Raw genomic sequence first — 15136 nt, forward strand, 5'->3', positions numbered from 1 at the left:
TGGGGTATGACAGTAACAAATACTTGATGTTTAACTTTTTTATGCATGGACATTTTATCATTCGTTCATTCCAGCAAATCTGTAAAGCTATAAACCAAGACCTACTGCAGTTATCAGCTCAACAGGGAACAAATTAAAGCCGATAAGTAAAGTGAGGTTATGGGGCAGGGGAAGAGTATCCTGGAGGGAAATGACCGTTTGCAGGAAGACCTAGATTTGTTCTACTGACTTCAATACCTAATGCTGCTAGCTTCGAAACTAATTTCAGCCTCATGTATCTATTTTTATCTGTGTTTCAGCTCTATTTGAAAGGAAAGAGTAAGAGACTATCAGCTGAATCAGAAACTCCCCTGTAGAAAGAGAGAAGAGCCTTGCATATTAGTGCTAATATGAGCGCAAGTTAGAAAATATTTTTCCACCAATTTCCTGATACATTCAGTTTTCCCTCATGGGATGTCTTCATTTTATCCAAGATCTGAGATTTTATGATTTTTTCCCTTAGGGAAATATTTTCATATGAAAACATAACTGCTTAACTATGCAACTAAGCATCATTCTGTTCAATGAACCTGTGCCTTAAACATCATATGCTTTTTGTCTTTTATATATTTGAATTCCTTCTCCTGCTTCCATTAAATTGCACACAATAAGACATGTAGTTGGAATATAGCATTACAGTTAGGCCTTGCTCCTGGTTTTTTTTCAGAGGTAAAGTTAGGTTTCTGTAAGCAAAGAATACAGCCCAAATTTTCATGACTCCTAAACTGTAGTGATCTGTACAACTCCGGCAGCACGTCTCATATTATGCCCTTAGAGGTAAAGTTTTAAGAGAGCTGCTGAACTGAACCGTGAATTTCTAGAATGTATTATATTTAGGGTTAAGTGTGCTTGTATTACAAATGTATGTTCTGAGCATAATTTAGAGTGAATTAGCATAAGGTAAATATTTAGGTCAAATTACTTTTAATTTGAAATGTGAGCAAGAAGCCTAAGTAAAGAGAGTGCAGTAGTGAATGAGGCATCTGCCAACACAGCAGAGCTGAAAACCAGTGCAGACATAGGCACAGCCTTGCTGTCTTGCAAGGAATGATTTGGAAAGCCCTCGGGGAGAAAGAGCTGGAGGTGGGAAGCAGAACTGAAGCCATTGTGGAGAGGAAGAAGTTACACTCTTCCTGTTATGACAGGAAATGCAGACAAATGTGCTTCCTGACCATTTGCTCAGCAGGGAATGAAATATTCTTTGACCTTTACCTTATGAACATTTTAGCAGCACAGAACTAGTAAACATGTTTATTACCCTAAATATCTGTTTGTACCTGCCAGAGCTAGTGGTAGCATACAAAAAAAATAGTCGGCTTTCTCATATATTGTATTAGCTACTGTGTTTTTGATAGAGATGAAGTTTTTTGCCTAAAATATGCACATATCTGTACATCCATATATAACAGGCTTAATCTTATCTCTCTGATTCAACAAAAGGAAACAAAGTGTCAGAGATTAACCATTTTTATTCTTGCATCGCTGTCTGGTTTTAGATCCTAATTTGTAGGTTAAAGTGGGAAGCATATTGATACTGCCTAGCGTACTAATTTCTGTTGCTATATGATCTGTTAATCAACACATCTTCCAATTATCCCTCCTCTCTACTTACAAAGAAAGAATATGTATGAGAGATCCGCTATCGTGTTGGATTTGGCCAGACTGAATAATATCACTATTTTAAGTATTTGATCTGTTATTTATGTGCTAATATACTAAAAATGCGGCATAACACACAAGTACAAAACCTTCCTTTTTATACAGATTCATCATGAACATTTTATTTGTTATAGCTATAATTTTAGGGCATCCTGATTAGAACTCCTCTTTATCTGGACTATTCAGCAAGTAGTAGCTCAATGCGCTTGAGGCTTTCTGGGACAATAGCTCTTTTACCAGCATAAGTCACTGCTGTCTTATCCCTGTAAGTTACGCTGGAGGGTTATAAGAACATGGAAGTAGGCTGCTGAAGGTCCTTCACTGCTCTTTAAAGGGTCTTTCATTCAATATGGCATGCCCAGCTATTGCATAAAGGAAGGTTTGTCCAGAGCAAATCCTGCACTGGTGCTGCTTCCCAGTCCCACTGAGGGTTACTGTAGAGATTGTTGCAGCCAGGCCTTCTCCATATGACAAACAGATCTAAACAAAAATCAAATAGGAGGAAAAGGAAGAGAGAATATGACAAGAGCTGTTGCCTCTTGAGTAGTTATTTGGGGTTTCAACGTATGTTAGGACTAAGTCCTTGACATTTTAGTCAAGAGCCCCTTGGTTTTCACATGGCCAACTTGACTTTATTGTGTTTGAAATTCGTTAGATTGCTCATGTAGTACCTCCTATTTGTCACATACATCGTATCTTCCATGCTTGCTCCAGCCTCTGTGCCAGAAGTTTAGATATTCCAGATAAAATTGGAACAGGCAGAACAATATTTCTTCTTAAGCAGGCAGTGTCTATATCAGATACTTCTGTGCACCAATGGTCGCCAGTTTTCACTAGTCACTCATACATGTTTAACGGCAGGAAATGTATATGGGAAGGGTTCTGTGCAAATTCCCTGTTTCTCTCATCTTCCTGTATCAGTAGCTATATAGGAGAGGTAAGGGGAACACTGGTATTTTGCCACTGGTTGGACTGAATTGCTTGAAAGATCACAGGACTGCCATCTTCAAACCTGAAATGTTAGCACATATGCTGTGACTGTTCAGGACAAATACGGAGTGCTCTTGTGGCTCAGCCTCTCAGAATGTATGAGGTTTCGGAAAAAGTATTAGAAGGACCTGAATTAAAACAAAGATAAAATGAAATACAATAATCCCAAACCAACTCCCACCAAAAAATACAGAAAGAAACAAAGACTACATTGCAACACAGATAAATAAGTATCCTGAAGGCTGTATTCATTAAATGGGAGTATTTATGGCTGCTTCTGTTCCTCTGGTGAAGTATTAACATCTATAAGAAGCATATAATTGTTGTTACAAATTTAGGTAAATAAAGACTATTACCAGTGGCCACTTTTCTCATTTACACACACACACATATTTAAATTTAAATTTCAGCACGTGAAAAGACTTATACTCACAACCAAGCAACATTGCTTTCTACTTTATTTAGTTTAAGTTTTACCTACTAACTACTAAACAAGAAAATTTGCTCCGGGCCAAATTACCCTCTAAATGGAGCATATCACAGTGCATGATATGCACACCTGAATTCAGGCTGTCTACAGCTCCGCTTACAGACATTGCAATGACTAGTCCATGAACCATCTCTCAGAAGACTCTTGCAGCTTTATGCATGAAGAGCTAGTTGAGAGGTGTTTCCATGGTACTGAAGGCGAGCCAGAGTTGAAGTGGAAAAAAGTCCTTTTAACAATCCTCTTTTGTCAATGCCTTGCCTTTAGCACATACAGTGGGTTTCACCTTTAGTCAGAATTTCATCCAAAATGCATAAAAGCTTGCCTTAATTTATATCAAGGATGTTGGGAGGTGGCTACTTCACTGTTGGGTTTTTCTTTCGGTTTTCAAGATACTTGAAAGCAGCATCTGATTTGCTCACAACCTGTAAAGCCATCAGCATTTGTGCTTCTTCATATACAAAAATGCTGCAGGCTTTAGTAACCTGCCTTCTCAGTACTGCCATTCCTGTTATGAGGGCAGTTTGGCTCTTACATTTTTAAAAATAACCTTTAAAAAAGTAAAATAACCATACTGCTACGACAAATAGTAACAGACCATTGGATTTTCAGTTAATATGAAGGGATGGAATTAGGTTCTTTTTCTGTGTTGCAGAGGAATGTGGTACTCTCCTCGCACTGCTCTTTTTGCAATACATATAAACTATGCATAAAAGCACTTCATAACAGTATTTAGAAACTGAGTCAGTGTTTCAACCCTGTGTTTTATACACACATGCTTAAAAAGGTTTTAAAGACAGTTGAATGCTGGCCTCTTATCTGTTCCACTTCCTCCCTCCACTCCACTTTCATTCTCCCCAGTTCTCACACTGTCATTATAAAATATTGTATCCCAAAAAGAGGAGGACTTCCTAAATTGCCTATCATTCTCCTAAAAAGGAGAAAATTTTGAACTGAAAAACACCTACAAATTATCAATGGTTTTGAGAGCAGGGATAATTAATCATTTCATGACTAATATTGTCAGGAAAGAGAAAGTAGTGATTCGATTCTTGCTGCATGAAAAAAAAAGCTAAATATTAAACAGATATTGAAATGCATGCACTTTTTTGGATGTCGTTTTTTAAATATGTTGGTGGATTGTCTTGCTGTGTGTTTTCTTTCAGTCTCAGTCGTGTTCTTTATGTCAAATGACGAAATTACTTTGTCCATTGTTGTATGATGCTATTGTGACCAAGAACTTTGAATGCAGTATATGACAACAGGACTATGTGATCGCCTGGATTTTTTGGTACTGTAGCTACAGCTACCCGAAAGCTTGTGTTTGTGCGGATTGTGTGTGTGTCTTGTTCATTCTCAGCACTGAGGCAGTTCAAGTGTAGTCAGATCTGCTTAAGTGTAGGTTGCACACTGCCTTCCACCTAGGCAAAAGACACCAAATGTTTTAAATAATTTATGCTAATTTTTACCACTCATCAAAATTTCTGCAAGGCTAAAATATTATCTATTATGTATGTATTAGATACGTTTAGTTTGGGTAAGTATGGTAAACACAACAAACGGTTAACAAATTGATACCCAAAAAACGTTAAATAATAAAGATGCTGTCTACTTATATTGCTCACAAAAATATTTTAGCATACGGAAGAGAAGTATATTCATCTTCCTTATGTAGCCACATAGAAGAAAATATGGGGAAAAAAAATTGTTTTTAAATGGCATTAAAAGTATTCTTAATCTTTCCTGAAATTACTGACTTTTCACTAATTTGAAAGTACAAGTTCACCCCCACTATAAACTGATAAATTTACATATATACATATATATGTATATATATTTCTGTAATATATATGTGTAAAGGTAAGCCACAATTAATGGCATATTTAAAAAGAAAAGTAATACTCCAGATCACCATAGAAACAGTAGTAGATACAATTTTTAATGCGTTTATCAGCAGTGGCAGAAAGCATTATCTGATAGATTTAGAAAATGTTAGAAAGATCAAGGAGTTAAAAACAAATCAAATTCAGAGCAATTAAGATTATATTTTAAAAAAAGAAAAGAAAGGTCTAGATGATTTGTTCTTTTTTTCACTTTCCACAAAAAGGAACTCTAACCAGTATCATTCTGGTGGTATGTATTATGAAATACGTATGTGCTATGCAGCATAGCTGTGTGGTTATTCTAAATGTTCAGGAGCACCTAACAGTAAACACAAACAGTGGCTTTAAAGATATTTCTGTACTGGAGTGTACTTTGATGGTAAGAAGCTGTAACATGCTAGATTCTGAGGTTTCTGTGCAACAGAAACCATACTGTACAGAGACACTCCACCTACATCACTGTGGTCAAAAAGTTGATTGAAAGGCATTTTAGATGCAGAAAAATATGTCGAGTTAGTACATTTTATTTTCTGTATGTTTAGCTTTTTCTAAAACATGCTTTTATATATGTATGTTTCAACAAATGCATTGCAATTTTCTGTAATCAGGGAAAACATTAAAGGAGTATTTGAAAGATGAGGGGTTTTTTTTCAGAATTTGAATGAAGTTGTGTTACCTATCTCATTATTCATTCCAAATGTCAAAAGCCATTGAGACAGACAAATTTAGGAAGAACTTACTATCAGTTATGCATACTTGAGACCAGGCCTGTGGAAAATGTGTTTTTAAAATGCTTGAATAATTGTATTTAATGGCAATCCATCTTTTCTTAACAGTTTGTTGACAGAGGCTGAAGAGATTGAAATGACAATAGAAGGAATAACATTCAGTGTACATTTGGGAGAATAGATGTTCATAGTATTGGCACAGAGCCTCATCTTTCTGAGATGGACCAGCAAATAGGGATCAGCAATACTTAAAGGTCACGTTTTCCATGGCCTGATGTGCTGGGATTTTAAGGTAGTCTGGGGTCGCAGTTAGCATTAACTTGCATTAGGAGTGCAACAAGATAAAATAGCAGCCGTATGAACCATACACAGACGAATCTTCTTTCCTCAGCATTAACATGCAGAGGTGCTGCTGCTTATGGGTATTAAGGAATGGTAGCAACAAGTGCAGGATTAGGCAGACCTGTAAACTTGGTCCTGTGTCTGTCCTTGACACGTCAAATACCGTGACTACACGTTACATTTGATTAATAATAGGCTTAGCAAAACCGTATTTTCATCTTAAAAACTCTTGTCACTGAAAATTATTAGAGAAAAAAATAAGATGTAAAAAAATTCACAGTCATTGTATACACTTAATGGAAATGGCACATATGAAGAAACAGAAGAAGGAGAAAAATTAAACCCTACAATTAGCTTAAACATCTTATGGTAGTTTCTTATTCTGAGTCACATATCTTGCTGGAACTTGTAAGCTAGTGCAGAAAAGAAGAGGGGAAAAAAATTTATTTAATGTGCAGGTCTTTCGTTGTCAAAACAGTCCCTGTGGAAAATTACGGTTTTGTACAGAGTAACGATACTTGTCATACTGTCTAGGTTTTGCATGATGTCAGGGCATTAGCTGGCCTACTGAGAACTTATTAGCACATCCCTATTTTTCCCTATATAACATGACCCAAAGTCCTTTGTACTAAAAAATGCCAGTTCGTATTTCTAAGCATCTAATTTGAAATGAAATAATGTATGCTACTTCTGTGTTTATATAAGGCCTTGTTTCAAAGGTGGTATTTGTTGGTGTCCAACTGTTGTTTGTTCTTCATTCATGCTTTATATTTCTTATTTCTCGCGTGACTGTTTGAATTTTTAACACTAGATATTTCCTCAAAACTATTCTGAGTTTGTTTATATGAAATATGTATCTGTTTCACACAACTTAAATTCTGTATGAAATAATTTCTTCCAAAAAAAATCTAGTAGAGGCTGGGGGATGTGGAATCAAAGTCAATCACTATCAAAAATAAGAATTGGCTCCACGGGCTTCAAACTATTTACAGCTGCAGATCTGAGGTGTGGTTTTAAAACATTGATGGGAAAGGTGTATGCAGTATAAAGAGTATATGAATTAAAAAGTTACAGAGGAAGATGCAGTATCAACCCTTCATAGTGTTACTTAAAGAAAATGTCCCATGCTCTTTAGTTTAGTGGTGGACTTGGCAGTGACAGGTTGGTGGTTGGACTCGATGATCTTAAGGGTCTTTTCCAACCTTAACGATTCTACAGTTCTGTGATTCTTTACCTGCACCTCACGTTTTGTGCCGTGAGAATTAGGTATATTTCCTCCCTTACATAACAACACACATACTTACATTCTGTTTGGGAACTATATTTATATTTAGGCATTTGCCTTCTGAACATCTTCAACTCAAAGACTACAGCAGTCACACATTATTCTTCCAAAAAAAAAGAAAGACTACAAAGAACAGCTTGGGGATTTTTGATGGACTTTTTTTTTTTCCAGGTGACATTTACGAAGAGGAAATTTGGGTTAATGAAGAAGGCTTATGAGCTGAGTGTTCTGTGTGACTGTGAGATTGCTCTGATCATCTTCAACAGCACCAACAAACTGTTCCAGTATGCCAGCACTGATATGGACAAAGTGTTGCTGAAATATACCGAGTACAATGAGCCGCATGAGAGTCGAACGAATTCAGACATTGTTGAGGTAAGTTTTTGTGCTCTGTGAGGATTCTTTTTTTACTTTGCTCTGAGGCGGAGATACTCAAAGCGAGAGGCCTGATCATTTTTATGAGGGGTTGTAGAACATACCCTGGAGGTGACGTAGCAGCAGGAGAGCAGAACAGGTGCAACGGAGTATGGGTTTGGGGGTTGAAGGCAGTGCAGCGGAGACTGGAGAGAATCCGCGTCTTTTGTGAGCTGTTTTACCTCGCATGCTCAGCACAAACTCCTGCGATGGGATCTCTGGCTCCCTGTTGTCCAGCTTTCTGTGCTGCTTTGTCCCTTTGTCATGTTAGTCCTCTCTGCACCTTGACCACTACTTCCCAGCTACATCTCCTGCTCATCTTCTAGTCACTCCCGGTAAGATGCTCTCCAGAAAGCATCGTGTGCCTTGTCTCCTCACTCCAGAAGTTATAATGTCCTCTGTCCAGGAGGAACTAAAAAAATTCATTGTAAAAGATGAGGGATAAAAAGATTTAGAATCACTGCTTTAAGGCACTTGTTTAGCATTTTGATTATTTACAGAGGAAGGAAGTTTATTAAAATATGAGAAAAGTTTACTTATGAGCTGCACAATAACAGAAGTTTCAGCTACCTCATACAGAATGCTGTTACCATAGTATAATAATAACAGTGTCAAAGCAGTACTGTCAGAATGCCAGAGACACCTTGTAATTATTTTAAAAAAATATATAAGGCAAGTTGTATTTATAATTACTGAAAATAATTAATTGAAATATAAGATTTTCAATTTTAACCTTCTAATATTTGCAGAAAAGGCAGTTTACCTTATAATCACATTAGGATTCAAGCCATGCAAAATAAACTAAGCTTTCAATGCTTTTGTTCTAACAGCAGAACACTCAGAGTCATATCTAAAAAATTGGTTGTGTGGCTTAGGTAACTCCTTTTTTCAAGGCACTTAAGTGATTAGACGTCTAACAGTATCATTTTAAAAAGTATTGGAAGGATGGGGTCCTTTCCTAAATATCAGTAAAAATCTATTCATAAATGCTACTGAGTACCTTGGCCTATACACTTAGTTTACTTCAGATCTTTTTAAAGGTGTTAGTTTCAGATTTTTAAATAATCTGGATGTTGTCTAAAATGAGACTTTGGTGCTTTGGGAATCTTCACCTGGATTAGTCATGTATTTGACACTAGCCAAGGGAAAAAACAAGTGTGTGAATTATCTATAAAATGTTTTTGGTGGAAAAAAAATACTGTCTAATAGACATCGTTACACTTGTTACAAGATGCCACAGTCACACCACCATAGATTGGCAAAGACCGTGACCCAGGATACGTAGCACTATTTTGTCTGCCCTTATGTCAACATATAGGATGATACTGTTTTTCTTCCTTCGTGATCTCCCAGCAGCTTTTCTCCTGCACTAGGAAAGGATGAGGTTCTGACAGCAGAACAAAAATTTATGTGAGTTAAAACTAAGAGGAAAGTACATAATTTCTTCCTCCACTCCATCATGTCTTTTCCACTCTTACTTCAAATCCGCTATATAGACATGAAGCCTTTCCTGTCACCTAGCTCTGGTAAGCCCATGTCCTGTGCAGCAGAATTTAAATTCTGTCCCCAAAATAATGCCCTGTCCTCTTTTAGTGGCAAAAAGCCAGAATATTCTTAGCAGGAAAAGTTTCCTGTGATATCTTTACTTCTTCCTGCAGGCTTTCTTGTGGAAATAGGTGAGTAAGCCAGTAGTTAGGGATTTATTACTTGCTTCACAATGAATGAGTACTTTGATCATGAAGGCTATGATTTTTCAAGAAACTTGAGTGAAAATATAAAATGTAAGATAATGTTGTCTTTGTTGAAACCTTGAGATTTTCAGTAAGAGCACTCTCTGCACCAGCAATGTCCCTTTCCTGCAAAAATAGTGGGCCAATTTGGATAGGCTGATAGGCAAGTTTGCATGCAGACGAGTAATTTCTGGCTATACCCAAAATTCGGTCTTTTCACTCCTCTAAGAGGAGCCAAATAAGAGTAAGTAATTGAAATAAACATTATTTAAATTGAGTAATCTAATAATAGGCAGAAGAGGCCAAATGAAGTGCATGTTTATATTTTTTCCGTTTTTCTGCCAGCTCTGAACTCAGTCATTTGATCGTTTTGCTGTTACTTTTTTCAGTGTTATGCCTGCAGTGCAAAATACTTCAGCCACGCCGATGCCAGCACTGTTTCAGGATCAAAGGAGTATTTGTGCAGGGTGTAGATTTTGAACAAGGGTTTCATATTATCGTGTCTTTACTTGATAATTAACATCACAGTTACGAGTTCAGCAGAGGAGCAGAACCCATGAAAGTATGCAGTCTGAGAAATGGCTTGACTCTTAGTGTAGTTTGGATATATTTTTAGGTACAGGATATAAATCTGCCGCACATTTAAATATTTAAATTGATCAGTTAAACTGACTACATTACACATATTTTCCTTGTAAGGAGTCCATTTTTTTTCGCTTTCAGACAGCTAGATTTCACACTTACAAGTTTTTAATCTTGTTCTTCCAGAGCAATCAACAGCAGCTGAGAATCAGACAGTATTATTAAATCTGATCGTTTTCAACTAAATGACTGTTCAATAACTATATTTCAGCAGAAGAAAAGGGCATAGCTATGCTCACAGATTTCTGCGGAGTATAAGAGAAAGAAAACTTTTTTAGGTAGACTTATAAAAATTTGAAATATAACTGTCAACCGTATAAAGGTCTTTAATTTAAAATCCAATTTCTGTTCACATTCAGCATAATATTAACTATTTAGTTACTTTTTGGTTGTGGTAGAACTGTGTTATCAGTCATTAGAATGTAGTATAACTTCTCTGAAGAAACTATATTTAAAGAAAATCGAAACGGTAGGCCTCTAATATGTAGTTAATTACTTTTAAGTTAAACCACTGCTATTTGAATGGAAAAGTTACGTGAATTTTCACATAGATCTAGCTAAAACTGTTAATTTTATCAAGCAAACGCTTTCAGTTTAATTACTGGGATTAATTATAGTTAGCATTTCTGAAGGAATGATTCTTCAGACCATATTTTGTTATTTGAAGTATCAGAAGACACCAAGTGTCATACATCTAACAAATATTACACTGGCTTTCAAGGGAAGAATATTTTACGTTCATTTTAATACTTGTATTACTGCAAATCAAGCAATTTGTTCCTACCCAACTTAGAGGTATATTACCTGGTTACATCTGTCATGGTGTAAAATAGAGTGGCTAATATTAAGAGGGTGGTAAAGTTTAGTTGCTGTTATTCTTTGAGGTCTTTTGGTTTAATGATTTAAACAAATACCTTCTACTTTCTTTATACATGTAGTATATTTATTTACATGTAATATATATAACTGAGATGGGCTTTTCCAGTTACCTCATTCAAAATGTAGTTGATTAACACACAATGTGGTATATCTGAGTTCTTTGGATCACAAAAAATATCTACCAGCTGAATGCATTTCATTTATTACCCAGAAAATACAACATCCACAGGTAACTAAAAGTCAATGTGTACTCAGGAGGAGAAAATATTTACGTTCAACACTCAAGTTTATCCATTTTAAGCAACAGTGACAATTATTGCGAGTCTTACCAAAATCTGTGTGGAGGATTTATGATATGTATTAGTTCTGCAAAAAAAAAGTGTTCACTCTGAGACTTCTCTTTAGAATTAACCGGATTCTTAAAACTGAAGCCTTTATGTCCTTGCCCACCAAACCACTCACACCACAGTCGTTCATTCAATTTTTTTTCAGTTAAAAAGTGCATGTTGGTTGCTGGATATAGCAACTTATTTTAAGGAACAGCAGAACCTGTGCTGGGTTCCTTTGACACTGAGGAGAAAAAAGATTAATTTCATCCTTATGCTAACTTGCAAGTGCTGTATGTACATACCAACAATATATTCAGCAGCTGTCATTTAAAATCCTGTGATACAATTACTAGAAGATTTGTAATTTACCTTAAAATGGGATTACATTTTGTCTCATTAAAAAATCCTGTGGCATTTTGTACACAGTCTTTGGTACAGAAGTAGTGTTTTTACAACTAGAGTTCCAATCTGTCCTCAGAAGTTTGTCAATACATCCATCCAGTTCCTATCTGCTCTGTCAGAAGATGACTTATCTCATGAGTTCGTTGTTTATCAGCACAGTTGTATAGGACTAGGCAATATTTTTCTTATGGCAATGAGGAAACAGGGAAGAGTAAATGTCAGAGCTTTACAACAGACAAGTACGTATATTATGCATTTTTTGCTGTTACATAAAATGAGGCCAGGACCCCTTGTTGTTTCTCTGAAACAGAAGCGGATGTAACACAACTTATTTCAGTGATATCTCACTGCCACACTCCTGTGAGTAACAAGACCCCAGTGCCCAAGCACTGCAAGCCCACTGCTCAGGAGCTCAGAAAGGACATCACCCTTGGGTTGTAGGGGGCATTTTCAGGGTCGGCATGCAGGGAAACGTTTTGCATCTTGGCTGCAAATATAATTTCAACCCTAACCACATTACAGAAATCCGCTGTGGTTCTTCAGCTAAGCCATCAGGCCTTTGCTGATTTAAGGTGAAACTTCCTGCCTGTTTTCTCTCTCACTGTCCCTTCTTCCTTGTCACTTCTTTCACGTCAAAGCATCAGCTACTGTCTTAGCTCGAACAGTCCTCTAGTGAGGTCTTACTAAGTCCTGGTTTTGATTCTGTTTCCTACATACTGAGTCTAATATACTGATCCTTGCTCTGAGTGCACATAAATCATCCCTCCACAAATCACTAATCACTCTATCTTTCAGCTCTTTTTAAGCCCCCAATCCATCAATTTCTTTGACCCTGCTGTCCTTATTGTCCCTTTTCTCCAACTGACTTCTATTCCTCTGCTGATTCAGTGGTCACTACCTTTAACTCAAGGTCTCCTACTAGGTCAGCCCTTTCAAATTTATCCCATTAAACACAGCTTCCGTTTTCTGGCCAACATACATCCACCTCCTCAGTTCCCTTCTGCCATACCGCTAATCACTAGTAGAGAAAAAAGAGGAACAACACAAACTTCCTCCATTTTTCTCTTTGCTAACTGAGGTTCTATGTTATCAATGCTGATCACCCACCAAATCTTCTCTGCATTTTGTAAAGTTCACTACTTAAAACTGCTACTTTGCATGCATGCACACACATTTGTCTGGTCCTTGCAGCTGTCTTCTATCTTAGAAGGAACTTCTTCATGACCTCAGTGTCTTTTCCTTTTCTGAAATATTCCTCTTGCTATCTGCCTTTGGCTCTATCTTTTACTGGCATCTGGCTTCAACTACTTTTTTTTCCTCTTTTTTCTTTTTTTTTTTTTTTTTTTTGCACTTCGAAGGCATGCAGGGTCCTCAACACAGAATTTTACATATAGGAAGATGTCAGCTCCTGCAATGCGCTGCCATATCCTTCTGTTTCAGTAAAACCTTATCCTCGTCTGGCTTCTCAGCTATACATTGTCTTACTCTGTGGGGTTTTTTTCCCCTGAATATTTGTCAGTCCTACTATGCCCTTTTACCCACCTCTCCACTCTTCTTGCAATTTTGCCATATTCTAATGCACACTAACGGGTCCTGCCTCAAAGTGCTTACAGCCATACTTCAGACACGGCACAGTAAGAACAGCAAAATAAGGTGTTGATGAAATGGTAACATGATTCTCCATGTAAAATACATCAATCACGATGCCATCAATGTTTATAGCTGTCATACCAAGGACCATCTTTTGACCATTTCTGAGGGTGTCCATGTCTTCAGCTTACCATCGGTTTCATCCTTCTTGATCTCTTGCGAACTGCACTCCAGTACATGCTTCTTTTTCTTTCTTCATGTCCCTGAGAGTGTCATTAGTTAGGGCTCTCCTCTGCTGCTCATCTCATCAGCAGCTCCTTCGGTCTGCCTGTTAGGGGTCACCTTTTCGTTACACTTGATGCCTCTCCATCCTCTTTTCCCTTTCCTTTCTCAATGAAATCGGGTAAGTTTGGAGAAACTTGCATTGGGTGAACTCTTGCTTTTAGTGATACTGAAGAGTATTAAGAATTAGCCATCAAGAATTAGCCAGAGCTACTCTAGAAGACTTTTAATTATCCTAGGGACATGGTGATGGGGTAGCTGGTTGGCCATGGGGAAAAGAAGTAGTTCTAATTTGCAATAATATGTCAGATTTTTAAATACTTTACAAATTATAGATTCTTTTTCATAGATAATCAGCATCTAGCATTGTCTTTCTAACTTGTTTTACATATGGTCATACATCTTCATTGCTGTAGAAACTGCTGACGAATTGACCTTTTGCAGAGTATTTTCCTTTCCCCAGTGGACTCCTGTATTTGGTGAGGGAGAATGAACTGGACGTAGTGAGAGAGATGAGTGCCATTTGCATCAGCATTTTCCCCCAAGGGGAAGAAGTGAGCTTGTGGACGTGTGAGGGACTTGAGGGACTTGAGGCTTAAAACTTATCATAGCTTTAGCACATTGGAGGGTTGCAGTTGATGAGGATGGCACTCAGGCAGCAACATGCTGCATGGACAGTATATTCTGCCTGAGAGGAATGCCGTTGTCCTGTGTTGCGGATGGACTCACTGCACATGTTCCCATCAATTATTACAGGTGTGCTGTGGGTCCTATAGCACATGTAGGATTAGTCACTTGGTGTGGAAGTTCTGAATGAAATGAAGAGAAAAAAAATTCCTCCTGTCAATTATTTCTAAAGGTCACAGAGCTAATGACTAGCTGGGAGGTTAATTAGATTCTGAAAGCCTCTTCATATCAATTAAGGCTCTTATCTGTATGTTTGCACTAAATAAGCCCTTATAACTCTCTAAATGTGCTCTTTTTAGGAAAAGTAAGGCAACCGTTTAATGTAATAAGTGTATTTTCTTCTCATGTCATCATAACATAATACTGCATATAAACAAGCTGTGAAACACACATCGAGTCAGACCTTCAGCTGTTGAAATCAGGGGAATTGTTTCAGCTACCATGGGCTGAAGATCTGGGACAGTATAGAAAGTAAGCCTGTATATAAGAAAGGTTATTCAGGGTGATCTAAAGACAGTACAGTCTATTGGATACTGCCCTGGACTAGGACTCATGAGACTTGGGTTTTATTAATAGCTTTGCCAAATACTGTTGTGTGACCTTGGACAAGTCACATTTCCTCCTAATGCTTCAGTTTCCCTATCTGTAAAATGGGGAGAGCATTACTGATCTCCTTTTAAATTCATTGAAGACCAGCTTGTTAAAAAACCACCTACTGTCACCAGTTTCCACAGGCCAGGAGATGATTGGACAGGGAGAACTGGCCAA

General features: G+C 37.3%; 1 protein-coding gene across 28 annotated transcripts in view; it reads left to right on the forward strand.

Moving 5' to 3' along the window:
* MEF2C (myocyte enhancer factor 2C) overlaps positions 1-15136 on the forward strand; it is a 140135-nt gene that overhangs the window by 66453 nt on the left and 58546 nt on the right. For all 28 annotated transcript variants that reach the window (XM_075079414.1, XM_075079429.1, XM_075079425.1 and 25 more), the window contains one exon: positions 7585-7788. In XM_075079414.1, the coding sequence (XP_074935515.1) occupies positions 7585-7788 (204 nt within the window). The remainder of the gene's footprint in view (positions 1-7584; positions 7789-15136) is intronic.

Source organism: Phalacrocorax aristotelis, chromosome Z (assembly GCF_949628215.1).
Source record: "Phalacrocorax aristotelis chromosome Z, bGulAri2.1, whole genome shotgun sequence".
NCBI classification, from domain to species: domain Eukaryota; kingdom Metazoa; phylum Chordata; class Aves; order Suliformes; family Phalacrocoracidae; genus Phalacrocorax; species Phalacrocorax aristotelis.